Below are 18975 nucleotides of genomic sequence, written 5' to 3'. Positions count from 1 at the left end.
CTTGAAATCAGGAGATCAATGAGATTATAAACACCCTCTTTATTTAAATATGACATATTCCCTGGATGTGTACTATGGAATTGGCCACATTAAGTTTTCATCTACAACCTGTTCTATAAAAGGAGTCCAAAATGTAACTGTGCACCTACATAAATGAATTTAGCCAGTGATTTATACATGATAGAGAAGACTTCTTGATGTAACATTTCTTTTTTTCAGTTAAAAAATGTTACAAGCCTATCAAGCCTTAACGAATAGATAGGTGAAATCTGAAAATTGGTTGTCTCTTCATTTAGCGGCTCTCAGAAAATCATCATATTGTTGTCCGTTTGATGTTCAGAACTTGCATCTATATGTTGCAAGTTCATATTTTCAGTATAGAGACCCTCGTCATTTTGAGGTCTGGGATAAAATCCTACAATTCTCTGGCACTAGTCCAATCCTTATTGGTGCGAATGTGAACACTAAATCACTATTGTGGCATAATGGTTTCACCGATGATGGCGGTGAATTAAGAGAGGGCTTTTTATCCAAATATGGTTGATAGGTACATAATGTACCAGTGTATTGCCCACCTACATAGGTATGGTAGACGGGTGTTGACTGTTTGGTGGGACGAACATTGACGTTATTGTTGGTAGTTTTATTCCTACCAATATTTGTAACTAGAAGCTGGTTTATGATTGCTCAAGTGATCATCGAATGATTGCCTATGAGATCTTTGGTGGCTTGAATCAGTGCTACCGATGTAACATTCTGATTCAGCAGGATCGTTTCCTGTACAAGCATACAGATTGGAGAAAATTTGTTGACTTCCTTTCGGCCAGGCTTCAGGTTTTGGATCAGAGTCTGGATGTCTTGGATTTGGAGGACCTAGCAACGGATTTGTCAGTGGCTTTCATTGATGTTGCTGACTGTTCAATTTCCCATAGATCCGATTGAGAGAGGCTTGTATCATGGTGGATTAGGGAATTGTCTGCCGTAAAGAGGACTGTTTGTCATTTACGGAGAGTGTCTCAGCATGAGTGTTATCCGGAACGGATTGGTGGGCACAGTGAGGTAAAACTATAATTTAAATAACTTTGCGTCTGAGAAGCAACAGCTTTATGTTGCTAAATCCGATGAGTTAACTTCAGAGAAATAGGAGAAAATTGAACATGGCAATGCTTTGTAGCAGGCCAGATAGGATGAGACATAGAGTGGGTATTACAGGCATGATCAATTTCCAATGTTGGTTTATGAGGTGCCTCTTGGGTACATCCTAACAAGTATGTGATGCAATTTCCTTCTCGGTATGGTGCTTTCAGGGACAGATTGCAGAGACTCAGCCTGGTGGACTCCAGAGTGTGTCCACAATGTGGACAGTTGGACAATGCCAATTATGTTCTTTACGTATGCCCTAAGTACGAGCTAATGCACACGGACACTATCTGCTGGCTCAATATTATTGAGCTGGCATTAATTAGATCTCTGTGTAAATCGTAGGGACCGGGCCAATTGAGCAATCATTGAAAATTTCATCATTTACTTGGCAAGAGAAAGGACTGCTGTAAAGGAGTTAAAGGTTCTGCTTGGATTTGCCTTATCTTAAGTTTTGTTGTTTTTTTTTCTTGTCTTATGGTTTACATTTTTGTTGTTTTTGGTTTTATGTTTTATTATTGTTTCTTGTTTTCATGTTATGTTTTGTACTAATGCTACATGTTGAACTCAACTTTTTCCTATTTTGGGTAGGTAGTTGTGATTTCAGTTCCTTCTAGTTGCCTGTTCACTTGGACTTTTGTTTTGTTTTTAAAGGTTATCTAGTAGGTAGTACATAGATAACTGATGGGAATGTTACATGTGGCATTCGCATCGGTGGCATTCTGACTGAGGCAAGATCAAGGCTGAAAGATGCCTTTTGATGATGATCTCTGGTATCGCCCATCAGGGCTATGTATGAAGGGGGTGGCATGGTGACTGAAACTGTCATGTGGAGGGTGTCTTCACCTATGGTGTCATGGAAAAAGACCAATTAAGACATGCTACAGAAATGACTGATGATAAAACAAAAAAGAAATATCATTTCAAAACAACTATGATTATTTGAATAGCAGTGAATGCCTATATAAATACATAAGAATTAAAATACCCAAATACATCTAAACAAACACTTAATAAAAGAAATAATAAAGTAAAATAAAATAAATAATCACCTGAATACCATGTTTCCTAAGTGAATCAGAATCACCAGAATTTGCTGCATTGCCAAGAAAAAGACGAGGTAATATTTCAACTGGAAAATCCCTATCATCTTCTAGACCCAAGGAAGAATCACAGTGTTCATCAGCTGAATCAGATGGAGATGATTCACCGGAGAATGCCTCAGATGATTCACCACCACCTGAACTTGAACCACGGCCTGAAATTATAAAAATATCAAGTATGACAAAAACTTATAAAAATAAATAAACAGCAATTACCAAATTCATTCTTTTATAAGTCACCCTCAAACAGATAATCATTGATATTCAACTTATAGACCAGCTGAAGTAGTAACATTAACATTTTGATGCATTAATTCGACTTAACAAATTCTGTAAATTTAGTATCTTTACACATTTCTTTACTACCCGATTTATTTTAAATAATTGTTTTCAATATATATAATAAACTCTCCATCCATTTTATGAGGCTTAACCTAACACCTCTGGATTTAACAAACAGCTCTACAATATTAGTCACTCATTGCATTAAGCTACAACTGAAGTGAATAGGAGAGGTTGATTCAACAACCCTCCAACAGATATTCTGAATTTTGATTGGTAACTGAGAATGCCAGTGAGTGACCAATACTAAACCTTGTTCTGCAACCTATGGGACGTGTGGTAGCAAGGATAACCTGCAACACTAAGTAACAGTTGTCTGCACTCTAAGATAAGAAGTTGATTCCATGATACAATCGGGATGAAACAGATGTGATATGAATCCATAGGACTAACTTCAAGTTTGTTCTGCCATTTGTCTACTATCCTCTGCGCAAAAAACCTGCAAGGATGCATATTCTTCTCTCTCTTTTTCTGTGTTTTTTTTTTTTTTTGTGATTTTCTGGAACTATCAGAAGGTATTATAACTAAAGGATGAATGAGTATGATATGTATGAATGTAGATGAAGTATAGTCTTGTACAGTCTCAGGTTGACCGTTGATGAGATGTGTGGTTAATTGAAATCCAACCATCAAATAACACTGGTATCCAGAATCTAGTATTCAAATCCGTACAAAAGTAACTACTTTTACTAGTATTTGAACCTTAGAACTCTCAACTTTGAAATCAGTTGATTTATGATGACGAGCATATTCTGACTGGGAACCTGTTTTCTAATCCAAGGTGCAAAATCAATTTCATAATTTTGATTTAAACAAAATGGGACCCTCTGTTGCACATTTTCTTTTTACAAATAGCTCAGAACCAGTATCACTTGCCAACCTGAAATACGACTTTATGAAAATCAGTTAATCCAATTCATAGCTACAGTACCGCAGGTGGGACCTTGCGTCTTGGCAGGTCATGTGAGACAAATCCCCCACAGGTCACTACACGCATGGTATATTTCCTATAGTGTCTGGTTTAGGTGCGATTAGATGGGTTTCCTCCAATTGGTATATCACACAGTTTCTCTTTGGCATGGTGCCTTCCGAGCGAGTTTGGCTAACTTTCGTTTGGTGGATTCGAGTCAATGCCCGGATTGTGGAACTGATGATTCAGTGGACCACGCCCTCTATGTCTGTCCCTGATATGAGGTCAAACGTTCACAAGCTGTTAGGGAATTTGAGAGAATACATTTCTCTTCAATGTTTTAGTTTTAACTTGGTTATCACTGAACTGCTGATAAAAACTGATGCAGTAGGTTGTTCAACAAATTTTGAGATCACTAAACATAAAAAAGATGAAAACATTTTAAGTTGTATGTTCACTAAGACTTCACAAACAAATGTAGAACAAAAATTACAGATTCATAAAATAAATAATTAACAACTAACCCCCATCATCTCTTAAGTTCAATCGCTTCTATAAAAAAAATCCAAAACAAAAGTCATAATTTTTGAAAAAATTTCTTACAAGTTTCACATTACAACAATATGATCAGAGCTGAAAGTCTTTACACAGTTAAATGTCTGATTTTGAATAAGTCAGGTGAACTGGAAAAAATTAAAGAAGCTCCTAGGATCAAGAAAAACTGTAGATGAATGAAAATTGAAGAAAACAAAACAAATTATACAAGAAGATTACAAAAAATTACACTGGTCAACATAAAATTTAGAACTGAAAAGAGAGTAGGTGTTATATAGAATATTTTATATGCTAAATCTGAATATGTATTCCAAAACAACCCATCACATAACGTTTTTAAGTTACAACCCCTTAAATTTATTTGTTCCATTATTCATGAAACAAACAGTACAAATAATACGTCAGCATGTTTGTTTATTCACATCTGATTTAAATTGTGATGCATGCTATGGACCTATATTTGATACATAATAGTTGAATGATGTCATTTCATGTCAAGCTAGACATGTATAGACAAGTCATAAGTCAACTAATGATAATTCAACGGATGAAATTTTCTTCAGTATGAGTAGTTCAGCTCTTGGTATGACTTGCTGTGTTTTTTAATTGTGGTAGTGGTTTTATCATACACATATTATTAAGATTATTTCACAAGTGTTGTCATAAATTTAGTGAAAGATTTTTATGAAAGAACAACTTTTGGTATTATTTATTGAATGCCATGATTTGTTAAGATGTGTGCATGAAAAGTGCGCGCGCTTTTCGTGCTGTGTTTTATTACACTCCATAGCAAAACAATTTTACGAAGTATTTTAATTAAGTATTTATAAATTAAAATGTAATTATTTCAATAATTAAGTAATGTATTTCTATAATATTTCAGTTTACTTTCATTCATTAAAAACATTTTGAATTTTACAATGAATAAAAATTAGGCATGTAAGAATTCTCCAAATATTTTTTTCTTATGTTTACAGTCACACCACAAAAAGTCAACGAAAACCAGTATCGAATCTGCTGAAAACTGCTTACAAACATTATTTTGACTGTCCCTTGGGAGACAAGTTAAATCCTGGGCTCAACATTTAGCATGCATCAAGTGCTACGTTAAACTTGTGTTTAACTTTTGGGGTACCTATGAGTTTGTGAGAGCCTACTAACCATTATAATGATTGCTATCTTTGCTTAACAAATTTACTGGTTTCAATTCTAACAATAAAAACAGTATTGTACACCCAAATGTTTGTTCAACTACGATACCAATACTTCATGGTGTTGATTTACCGATTCCAAATTTTCCAACTTCTTGGAATGAAATTTCTGATTCCCCAGAAGGCTTAACCGATGAATCCTCAACTTCAATAGATATTAATTACAATCCAGAAGAACCAAATACTGAATCACACAAGAAGAACTGAACGACCTAATTTGTGACTTGTATTTGTCGAAACAAGCCGAACAATTAGGTTCACACCTTAAATAATGGAATTTATTAAACAAGGATATTAAAATTTCAGTATATAGAGATCGTAATGAAAATTTACATAAATTCTTTAGAAGAGATAATTTAATCTGTTCCTGTCATGATGTTTGGGGGCTAATGTCTGAACTGGACACTGAATATGTTATTCATGATTGGCGTTAATTTTATAAACTCATCGAAAAAAAGCTTAAAGACAATGTTGTTGCATAACTCGAATAAGCTTTCTTCTATACCAATAGCACATGTTGTAGGAATGAAAGAAACGTATGAAAGTATGTCAAAGATTTTAAAAGCTATTAAGTATGTGATATTATTAAGTGATATAATGATCAAATTCTAGAAGAAAATGAAAATAAAATAAGAGGAAAGTTACTTTTTGTGCTCCACAGTAGCCTAAATTAAAAGAAAAAAAATTCTAATCAGTGATTATTATCTACATGTAAAATAATTTGACAAAAAAATATATAAATACGTATATTGAAGAAGATTTAAACCACCATGATAGACAACATTACATTTTCAAGATAATGTAAATTATAAAAATTTACATTATTTTTTTCCGATTCATAGTAAATGGTTAACTCTCTTTTGATTAAAAAAAAAAACTCATAATTATTTTCAAGGACTGGGGAGCTCTAAAAGAAGAGAACAGAAATTAATTAATTAGAAAAGTTTCATAAATTTTGAATTAATTAATAAAAAAACTAATAGAATTAATCGAACAATAAAAAAATTTAATAATAATAAATTTATATTTATTTATTTCCTTTTAATTAATATCTAAAATCTTTTCATTACAAAAATTAATACATGGGTAGAACATCTATAACTGATTTGTAGGAGAGAAACCTAACAGTAATTAAACTCTATTTATTTTTTTTTATTCTGTTAATCACTTTTTACCAGCTTTATTTGAATGATAATGAAATTAATTTTTTTTTTACATAAGAAAAAATGCTATGCCTGACTAGGACTTCAAAGACAAGAAGTTGCCTGAACTCAGAACCTCAAATGATAGGCAGAGATGCTACCACTCCACCACCTTAATAACAGAAAAATTTAGTAAAAAGTATTTCAATAAAACTTTTTATAAATCACAGAAAATGGAGGAAAAAGTAATGCGAAAACTTTATATAAATATCAGATGGCTTTGTAATTCTTCTACTTCCTTCTCTTTCATTTTAAATTACATGTACTTACTGGTGTTTGTTCTTATAGAGTACTTCTGATAAATAGAAACACTTTGTGTTATCTGAAACCTTATGTACAGCAAATCTTTTTCTCAAAAGAAGTAGTTTTCAATACACATCAAAATCTTGTATAAAAGAAAAATGTTATAAATCAAAGGTAATAACATTCTTCAATCATTTTTAGCACTTTCCTACTTTTATATTTATATACAGTACAGTACAAATTAATTGGAATAGTTAATGAAAAACAATAAACTCCTTTTAATAAACAATTTATTAACAATAAAGAGTATAGATTTATATTTTAATAGTTGATATGTTCTCCCTTATTCTTTATTACCTCTTGACAATGTTAAGGCATCAAATAAACTAATTTTTCACATGTTTTTTCAGTTCATCATCATGAAACCATACCTTGATTAATGAAGAAACCACAGATATTGTTTTGTCTTCTTTGTTAAGTTTTTGCTTACAAATTGCACACAGATTCTTGATCAGATTTAAGTCTGGTGAATTGCCAGGTCATGAAACAACATTTACACCATTTTCACTGAAAATGTTTTTACATTATTTAGACTAAGGTGCAAGATTTTGCTGGAGAAAATCCTGTTACCAGCTGGAAAAAATTTTGTAACAGTGGAACAACTCTTCTTTGGAGTAAAGATGTATTTATTAGAATTCATCATTCCATCTATTGGAACTGATGGTCATGGCTCATGAAGGGTCACACACAGCTCCAGAACATTATCTTTGGAGAATATTTGATGAAGGACATAAGATGATGTAACCTCATTTGAACTTTTACAAATTTTACTTTTTCCCTATAATTGAAAATGTAATTCATCAGAAAAGATAACTCTTTTTCATTGTTCTACTACATACTCTTTATAGGTTTTAACCCGTTGGAGATGTTTTTTCATTTTTGGAAATTTTTGCTGTAAGCAGTTGCTTTTTCACTGCTCAGTGTGCTTTCCGATCAACTTTTGGGTCTTTGTTTAACAGTACTGACATAGATATAAGCAGCATTTTTTCTCATTTCTCTATTTAAATCTATATCAAATACTGAAAGATTCATTTTGCTTTTTCTAAATAAATTCTATCTGAGGAGTAGTTTTCTTTTTATGTCCAAACTTTTCCCTCTCTTTTGGGAATTTAGAAATTTCATTACCGAATAAATACTTACTATAAGTGACATTTTTATTTAATAATAATGTAGGTTGTTTACTAAACCACATCCTGTAAGAAATACCTTAACGGTTCTTGGAAAGGAAAAAAAAATATTTTGAAATGTAATTTATCAAAACTGAGTAAACTATTTGATTCTACTGCTAAACTGAAAATGTACCATATTTTTTATAGATAAACTATTTCAAACCTGATTTTTTTAAACTACTTATATATTTTAGGCAGTACTATTAATTAATCTATGTGAACTGAATACATATTTTGCATTTTATCTATGATTTGCTACAATTGTTTTATTTTCAATATTCTTTGTATTTGATAAAGAAAAAACTTTGTTCATAAAAATTGAAAAAGGAACACACTAATGTAAAAACTCTCATTATTTCAATTTATGTTCATTATTGTCTTAACCCTTGATCTTTATGTGTTTGCTTTTCCATTTATATGGAATTATAAACGATGGTAAAAATTTAATTTCCAGAACGTAATTTAATTTAATTTGCAGAACGAACTAATTTTACCCATGCATAAAAATTTACAAGACAGATATATCATAAGTTTCTGTTAGGTCTTCACTTGAAAACCTTTACCAATGGGCTGTTCCCTCTTAATAAAAAAAAGAAAATACAAACATCTTTTTTCAATTATTTACCATGGATTTAGTTACACAAAAAATAAATAAATAAAATGTATTTTTTGAGTAAGACTTATTAGAGTATTTACAATTTTTAATCTTTATTAAAGTAACATGGAATAACGTAATTCAAACTTTAAAAATAATATTCCATTAACATTTTTAACTTTATTTTATTTCATTTTATCACTTTTTTCAATTTTTTTTATTATTCAGTACATAAGATTTAAACAAAGAAAGCTTCTTAAACAAAGAACTATTTATCATTAACATAGAGGTTTAGAGAATTAAGGAGTAAAAGTATAAACCCAATCCATATTAAATAATATAAAAATATCTGAAAAGGATGTGGCAACCTATCACGTCTATAACCACGCAATAATAACATTTTAAAAAGTTTTGATAAAAATTTCATTCGTCAATAATAATATTTAATTTACACCACTGAATCCATAATAATAAAAATACCTCTATACTAAATAAAGTCAAAAAAAGTAAATAATTCAAAAACACTATTTGAAAAAATCTGACAACACAGTTATTAAGACTTTCCTGTCACATGACTATTTATAAATAAAATATAATTAATATATAATGACTGCTAAAAAATCCCACGTTATAATTACAAGATAATAATATTGGCTTGAGGTTAAAACCGCAAATTTCAAATCTGGTATTACTAAAATAAAAGCTCCTATTTCAACAACTTTAAATATTAAAATCATATTCAGTACTCTTGAAAATATATAAATTAATTGATACATTACACAACTATGTTTGTTAATTTTTGCGAAAATCCTAAAGTGGGAGTCAAAGTTCAGTTTTATAAAAAAATATTTTTTAAAGCAGTCTTAATTACAATAAAAATTGAAAAGAAAAAAAGGTTAAAATATGCATGACTTTTGTTTGGGTCCAGCCGCTTGGTTGGATTTGGGGCTCCAAACCCAACCAACTTGTAAATGAAGTGAACCCAACTTGTAAATGAAGTGAAATCTTTCTTTTAGGAAAGATTTCACTTCATTTACATTCATACATATCATCCTCTGAACCACCTTACGGTGGTTCTGGAGACTAAACAGAAAAAGAAAGAATTTAGTAAAGATTAATTTATAAGAGTAATTAGACGATAATAGAAGAAACTACAATGAAAACCAATCATCACAGCGATCACAACAAAGCTTCAGAGTTTAGAGCATTTTTTGGGAAGGGTTGCGGTGATTTGAGATTTTTCAAAACATGTTTTTTGCAAATATTTTTATTTTTTAATTGTTAACAAATGTGATTAAGAGAAATATGACCTTAATTAGGCAAAATCTCAAGATATTGAGGGTGACCTAGTTCTACAGCCTCACCCCTTGACCTTTTACGTTAAAAAATTTAATGGCATCAATACTCCGTATGTAGAAGTAATCTGACCAAGTTTAGTCAAAAATAGGTCCAGTAGTTCTGGTGATATAAGATGATTTAGAGGCCAACACTTGAACACACACGCAAACATTAACATCCAGAAAATTTCTTCTGATTTTTTGGATTCCTTGGATGTCAAAATGAAAACTGCATATCTTCAAATTGGATCGATTACAATACCTTCCCTTCTACAGCTGTAGCCCTATCTAGACAAGAAAGTAAAAATGCTTTGAAAATATAAAACAATTGATTATAAATTTCACACATTATCTAAAATGAGACCTAATTTACAATCGAACTCTAGGCACACTCTTTTTTTATATTTACTAAATGAAAAAATCTCTTAAAAGCATAAAAAAAATTTTTTTTTAATAATTAAAATTATATTACATTTGTATGAACAGAAGCTAATATACAAAGAGTTCTTATGCTAACTGAGAAATAATTTAATGAACAAGATAAAAATAACAATTATATGTAGTGATACAGATTTAAAGAACAACTAAATACGGAGTAGTTAGTTGTATGGAAAGTGATAGGTGAGAGATAGAAAGAGGGAGATATGACTATTACTATTATTAATATTACTATTCAAATATTAGATTATTGCATCTCCTCTCCATGAATTTAGATAACGTGACGTCCTGTAACCTGCAGTTCATTCTGCACTCACATCTATTTCATAATTTGGTGGAAGCCTAGAAAGACTCCACAGTTTAATTGTATGCCCTCTCATCAGTGACAACAAAATTTAACATGTAACTGACAGTGTTTTCCATAGATCCAACAAAATTATTCTATTTAGTCGAATGAAGCTAGTATTTGCAACAATTTGGCCAAACGATCAAGTACGTTGTATAAAAAATAATAACCTATTTGTCCAAAACAACCATTACTGTCTAAAATAACAAAGGAAATGGGAAGAATATTTTAATGAAATGTAAAAATTCAATCGGCAATATGATACAACCAAAGTTTAAAAGCAGAATGTATATATATATAGATGGTTGTACGCAACAAAATAGACAAATAAAAAACTGAACAACAAATTACAATACTGATGAAGAATGAAAAAAAGAGAATTATCAATAAATTTCAAAACGAAACTTATTATCTACAAAAAAAAATGTAAATCTTAAAGTATTGAGAGACTTATGAACCGCCATGATTAAAATACAATAATCTACATAAGATATTTATTCATTAGCGAAAATTAGCCACTTATTTTTAGAAAAAAATCAATTGTTAAAATTATTAAAAATTAAAATACAATAGTGAACTACTTAAATTTTCCACATTTACATTTTTAATGCTTAATTTACAATTTTAAAAAATATTCAAACATTCTTAAAAACACGCAACAATTAACATCGCTAAATATAAATAACAATTAACAATTAAACATAAATTAAATAATTTGCATCTTTTTTTTCACATATAACTCAAGGTATGAACAATTCTACGACACTATGTTTTATTACGTTATACAATAATCTTTCCTTTCGACCTTGAACCCATCCGATATGTTTGTTACAGTAGACTTCATCTTAATATCATACAATATTACATATATGCAATTTTATTTCTGTGATGGCACAGCAAATAATATTGCAGCGATTTGTTTCCCCAACCCACATTCACAACCCCTTTATGACTAATAAAGGAACACAAATGAACATAATTCTTTGTCACCACAAAAGAAATGGACGTAATTAGTAGAAAGAACTCGCATGGATTTTGATATAAAAATTATAAATATTACGGTTAAATAAGGCTGACCACCATAGCCGAGTGGTAGATCCCTCAGCCTTTCATCTGTAAATTCCTGGGTTCATTATTGAAAACAACAGATAATGACACAAATGGAACAGTAGTTGTTATCTATTGTAGATTTTCAATTATGTACTTACCAGATAAACGAATATTAAACCCTTTAGAAAAGAAAATGTTCTAACTGAAATAATTATAAAAATTTAGTTTTTAATAACAACTACTGCAATTTATGATTAAAAGAAAAACAACAATAATACCAGAGATCAGACAAATGTAAATTTTTTGTTAGTTAAATCAAAATTACCAGTCGTGAATCTCATCATTCCAAAAAGGTCAATCTATAAATGAAATTTGATTTTCATCCCAAAGTGAAGGCGATGTACAATAACTGTCAAAAGGAAAATATTATCCAGTGAATGGTCCTCTGAAAATAACACCTACTAAATTACAAAATGTTATAGTATTTTTACCTATCTGTAGTTATTTAAGTAGCTGTAATTTTTAAAGATTTTTTTTCAAATTTATAATACCAATTTATTCTCATAATTATAAAAATCTTGTAAAAACCAAAATAACCTTTAATAGTTATTATTAGTAAAATGGTCAAAAACAGGAAACCCGTCAATCCCAAACACATCCAAATTTGACAGTCGTATACGAGCTATGTTCAAAATGTGGACAATACTTCATTGTACGCCAATTAAATTACATTTACACCTTTTTTTAAACGTATATAAAATTTTATTTTAGTAAAACTTCTGATATTTTTTTCATTTTTGTTATTTATTTTAATTATTATTTATTTAATTATTATTATTATTATCATCAAATTTTTTTTTACAATGAAAGGTTAATAATTATTAATAAATAAATATATTTAAAATAAAAAAGTTAAAAAAAAAGAAGATGAAGTGTGATTCGAACCGATGTGCCTTCCTCTTGTAAGATCCAAATATTTCATTAATTAAAAATTTATTTAGCTATAACTCTGAAACCGATGAAAATAAGTACCACTTATGATAAATGGTTGAAAATTTCTCAATGAGGGCTTATTACTACAGTTAAGAAAAGTCCAAAATCCAAATGGTTTTAGATTTTGGGTTTTTTAACACTTTTAGTTCAGTCGATTGCAATCAAAAAGGGAGATGCACAACTAAATGTTACAACAGTCCTAAATCCAAAATTTCAACATCCTATGGCTAATCGTTTTTGAGTAATGCGAGATATATAGGTACATACATCACGCCGAAACTAGTCAAAATGTAAATTTCCGTTGAAATCTGAAAATCGAAATTTTTCGCGATCACAATATTTCCTTTACTTCGTACAAGGAAGTAAAAATAAAGTAAATGAAATGATAAATGGTAACAGAACAACAAACTTCAGTTACAGAAATTGTTCGAAATTTCCTCCTTCACAATGAACACGGCACTCTGCCCGACTTAAAATATTTTCCGGTGGTTTTCCATACCATCTCAGGATCGTTTCGTATAAATTCAATAGCATTTCGTATTTTAATAAGTAACTCTTCTTTAGTATTAATTTTTTGTTGACATACAAAAAATTAATACTGTAAAAATTAATACTTGTTTTCGTATGGCCCCAAACGAAGTAATGTCATTAAGTCCGGTGATTGTAGCGACCGACCGATTGGTCCACCACGTCCAATATAGTTTAAGAGATTAGCATTCAAATGATTTCTAACTATTAAAAAAATGTCATTTCACCATCGTGCTAATATACGTTTATGTAGCCGTAACTCGAAAACAAAGGGTTTCCAGACCTATGTTTATATGAACGTTTTTCATTACTTTCACCAGTAGAACATGTCCTGAAAGTTTCTTCGTGGGATACCCTGCAGTAATCAATGCATACAGAATTCTAATATTAACTGCTTTCATTTGACTACGAACCTATATACAGTCGAAATAAAATGGTTTAGATAAAACAAAAAACTTAGCTATGAATAATTACGGTATTGGAAAATTAAACTCTTATCTACGACGTGGCCGCGGATATAACGGAAGCTGACATTTAAATTTTTCTCACAAGAAGACTATTTTTATTTCATACGAATACATTTTTATCGATTATTTTGTGATCAGTACGGAAATCGTGCTACAGGCGGGAAATTTGAAAGTTATTTTTATACGGATTTGAATACTAGATCTTGGATACCGGTGTTCTTTGGTGGTTGGGTTTCAATTAACCACACACTTCACGAATGGTCGACCTGAGATTGTACAAGACTACACTTCATTTACATTCTCATTCATTCTCTGAAGTGATATCTTACGATGCTTCCGGAAGCTAAACAGAAAAAGAAAGAGGCGGGAAATTTGAATAGCATTCGTGCGTGGTGAAAGAAAGAAAACGAATTTCTAGTAGCCAATAAAACAAAGAAAACATTTCGGCGGAAACAGAAGAAAACTTTTTAACATATGTATGGAATGTACGTCAGTCTGTATGCGCGCCTTCCACAGAAATGTGTCAGATGAAAGCCCTGAAAATCACAGATTAATTAAATATCGGTAGGGATGAATTAAACGCTAGTTTTAACCGGGTACGCAGATTTCTTTGCCCGCATAGTTTTTCTATTCGAAGGAATATAATAGCATAGCGGCTACCATTTATTTTATTTTGTTTGTTTTTTCTGGGCAAAAAACGCTTCGGCGTTATCACCGCCCGAACATTATGTATGTGTTTTAAAAAACTAATTTTAAAAATTCACAATTAAAAACAAAAAATATCTTTAAAAACAATTAAAATTTAAAGAACCTGTAGCACATGCTAAGATTAAAATAAAAACACAGATAAATCACGATATATATCTGATTAAAATAAAATTGCCATCAGTTTTACGGCAAATGGCACGAATAGTTGAAACACACTACAGTAATTCAAATGTGAGAATAAAAATGGACGGCCCTAACGAATCGTAAAACATAAGATAATATTTCATTATCCTCTAGAATAGTTCGCATATTAGCCACTAGTTTAAATTTGTGACGCAATGCTGCATAACAGATACAACCTACAAGGATGTGGTGCGCTTTTAGTTTGTAGTCACAGCGAGCACAAACTGGTACATCTGTTTGTGTCATCCGATATCCATGAACGAGTCTAGTGTGCCCCATTCGCTAACGGCAGGTAATAGTCTCCTCCGGACGGTTATTTCTGTACGAGAAGCTCCACGGTGAAACACTATCGGCTACCAGAATCATTGGAGAATAAATTGACTAGGAGAATAGACTGAATGAAGTTTCAAAAGACGTCATCAACTTACGAAAAGTAAAAATTATTCCGTAGATCAAATGGGGAATGAGGACTAGGCACAGAAGACTTTCGAAATGCCATTAACAACAACTGAAATTGTAGGTTCGTATCTAAAAAGTGTCAACTATGAAAACAACGTTGCTCGATGACGTTGACAATACTTTCGGACAGCAAAACTCCAGAAGCCTAATTTTAAAAAGAAAACATCTACCGAAAAGTGAAGAATTTCTACCCGATATTATTATAGGAGCACAAGAAAAGAGATGGATGAATAATGGATTAGCATTGGACTGAATTGAATGCGTCAGGGAACGTCGATCAGGCGCTCAATTACGAAAACCTTCCATATTTGTAGTAATAGGCAGTTTTAGGAGTCATACGACGGATAATGTACAGCGATGACTGATCGTTGGGAAGTGTGAACAGGTTATTTATTCGACGAATTGTATCTATTCTTCAATCTCTTAGTTATCTGCGTAAATCGACCATTTAACTCCATAAAGATTAAAAAAACCGGTTGCCCAGTACGTGTACATCATCTGATAAAACTAGGAAACCGTCTTCGATACAAATTTGTGAGTGGATAATTGCGGCTCGGTTAGAAATACCGGTTGATTTGTTCAAAAAAATCGTTCGAGAAATACCGTATTTCGAAAGCTCTAGAAGGAAGGACAGGAAGATAATTTGTGCTTAAATGATTACGAAGACAATTGCAATTCTACGGGTGACGGACCGAAACTTGAGCACTGATGACAGTAATTAAGGTAAATATCTACTATAATTTCTATTCTTTTTAATTAAATATTAACAATTTACACCAATTAAACCAGATTTATGCAGATAACAAATATTTTATTACGTTCAATCTTCTATGATCATTTTTTTGTTAATAAAATGCAAAAAAGTAACAATATTTTATTTTTCAATTTTCCAATTTGGTAAGCATGGTATATGAGTGTATTCGCGACACATGGGTGTAATCTGTTTTATTTTAAAATACGATTTACATCTGAAAATAGCTATCAAAGAAAGATATAACCAATAATAACTATAAAAAATATGATTCCCAAAACACTGATATGTGATTTTGGAACTCTTTTAAAGTTAAGCGGGAGGGATGAAATCAACGCGCATGCGCCAATCATAAATGACGTTGGTCCGGCCCAACCCTTCAAACATCGGTCCGGTCATTGATCTTTCTATTATTGTACAGAACTTTTCATATAAATCCGTTTTATTAAGGTGAATGAAGAAGTATTTACGTGTTTATCGTTTTAAATGTCATACCGATGTGCAACGTCAACTGTACGACACTAAAATGTGATGACATAATTCGTAGCAGGGAAAGAAATGTTGTTCTAAATATAATAAAGTACAGTGAAAAAAGTTTGAACAGTTTTTTGTTTTTTTTTAAGCACCGGACATCAAAACACTGTTACGATTCGATATCAACAATCAAATGTATATGAAAGAAAACTCATGTATTGAAACTGGAACCAAGAAAAAACAGAACGCCCTGAATATATAAATGCTATAACTGATGACTTTGATCGACTTGTAATAAAAGAATCGATAGAAACATTTTATTTAAGACAGTTCCCACCTACAAGAAATATTACAGGTATTAAAAAACAGAATGATTATAAATAGAAATACTGCGCTCATTGAAAATGTTTGATTAAACAACAGGATGTCATCTACTTACTTCTTAGTAAGTAGGCGACAAATTCAGTTTTGAATTTTCGCTTAGGTAGGCGTCAAATTCTGAATATGACGCCTACATAAGCGATAGAAACAGATTGCGCTTCCGTAGCCGAGTTATTTCAATAAATAGTCAGCGGTTAACAACAACAGTTAATTATTCTGTTATGTATTTATATTCATCAATTTATGATAAATGAGTGCAATTCCTGATCCAGGCGGACCGAATAATACGAGCGACGACAATAAAGCAAAACGATGGTGCCGTTCATTTCGAGGAGGAAGTACATGATGAAGAGCATAGCGGCCGGCCTTTGGTGATAACGGATGGTTTAATTGAAAAGATTCGAGAAACCGACGCTTTCTCAAAACGTGTGTTTGATGTTTTCCGATCTGAACTTTTGACTGAAAAAACGGGCAGTACTGGCCTATAAAATAATTATATTCAGGGTGAGTACAAAAGATGTAAACCGACGCACACAAGAAAAAATGTGTCGTTGCAGCGCATGAATTTTTGTGGCGTTACGAAAATAAAGATGATGAATTATTACCGGAGATGAAACCTTTCAGTCGAATTTTGAAGCACTTCCTCTTACCCATTCTATCTGAAATTTTGCATACAGGTTTGCTCCTAATAACAACACATTTTAACAACATTTTCAAGTCGCTAATATGCGTTAATTAACTTAACTTACACTTAAACTAGCGTCACGCGCTAGCTGATAACACGGTTTATTCAAGAATCGTGTACAAATATTGATACAGTTACTCTTTTGTGAACGGTTTTTGATCATGCTCATATTTAGATATTTAAATATTTCAGTCTGTGATTTGAAAAAAGTCCTTTTATAATTCTAATAGCCTAACGGTTAAAGTCTGCTATTCTTTCTTATATCAACGTTTACTTTTGAACAATAATATGGCACATTCATAATGTTTTTAGATTTTCCAGGTCGTAATTTATTTCATTGTTATAAAAACTGTTAATGAACATTTTAAAAATGGAAATTTTTTAATCAAATTAAATTACAGTTAATTAAAATACAGAATTTTGCACTTCACAATTTTTTTTATTTCCGGATAAAATTTAAGAATGATTTATTATAATTCGCCTTTTTAAAATTGTGTTTAATCTCTATTTCAGAATAACGCTACGTTTACGCCTTTGATCGATTTTAATGTATTTTAGAAAATTTTACTACTATACTCTTGCCTGCGTTATTGGAAATGGGAGGATAAAAACTTCAAAATATCGCTCAAACCTGTGTGTCCTAACGCACAGGTTTAAAGTATAAACTAATGAAGACCACAAAATAGAAAATAAAAAATATATTAAAAAACCTTATAACGCACTAACATGTAAAAAATAATTTTAGGACGGTATCTCAGAATGGGTTTGACAACAAGTTTTGTTGGCGATATGTAAGATTATGTGAAAATCATAACTTCAAATTAAAAATTTGATGTTTTGACAATTTTTTCTAATGTATGACAAATGGTCTAAAGAGTGGGGTGCAAACACGCACCCCATTCTTTAGAAAAATTGGCCAAAACACCAAACTTTTAATTTGAAGCTATGACTTTCACATAATCTTGCATATCATCATCAAATCTGAGATACCGTCCTAAAGTTATTTTTTTACTTTTTAGTGCGTTTAATTTAAGAGTGGTGTTTTAAAAGTTTTTTTTTACATATCTTTTATTTATTTATGTGATTGTTTTTCTTCATAAAATAATGAACTATAACTAAAAATTAGGCACCGGAATGTACCGATCAGTAACGGAAAATCCCGATTCGTTAGTATCAATTTCTAGAGTTAAATTTCTAATTTAACTTTCGTTGTATCAATTTCATCATTCAAAAAAAAATAACTAATATAAAATGCCAATACGGACAGCACAAAAAAATGTGGTGCAATGTGGTGTTCACGCAATGCAAGTGTGTAACTGTTCACATTATTATAGAATTGGAGGATAATATCTCACTTTTGAATGAGATAAGTTTAAATGAAGTGTAGCAAAAAATGTGTATATACAGAGTGTCCTATATAAAACGCAACCCATCAATCACTCATCCATGAAATTTCAAAAGTCAAGCTTACTCCCCTAATCGTTACTGAAATGGACTCGTACAACATGTGAACATCGCGGCGACGCAGTAGAACACTACCGATAGTAACAACAATGTAATCATAACGTTCAGTGTATTGCTAGAGACAAGATGGTGTTTTCGAAAGATGAACGTGTTTTCATTGTGGAGTCGTACTTCAGTACGA

At 31.2% G+C, this 18975-nt stretch overlaps 1 protein-coding gene across 1 annotated transcript in view; it reads right to left on the bottom strand.

The window, feature by feature from the left end:
* Positions 1–18975, bottom strand: part of LOC142332894 (dual specificity protein phosphatase Mpk3-like) — a 144149-nt gene that overhangs the window by 31549 nt on the left and 93625 nt on the right. Inside the window, exon 3 of the mRNA XM_075379586.1 lies at positions 2193–2398. Within this exon, the coding sequence (XP_075235701.1) occupies positions 2193–2398 (206 nt within the window). The remainder of the gene's footprint in view (positions 1–2192; positions 2399–18975) is intronic.

Source organism: Lycorma delicatula, chromosome 12 (assembly GCF_047948215.1).
Source record: "Lycorma delicatula isolate Av1 chromosome 12, ASM4794821v1, whole genome shotgun sequence".
Lineage (NCBI taxonomy): Eukaryota > Metazoa > Arthropoda > Insecta > Hemiptera > Fulgoridae > Lycorma > Lycorma delicatula.
This window is presented reverse-complemented; position numbering and strand designations above follow the sequence as displayed.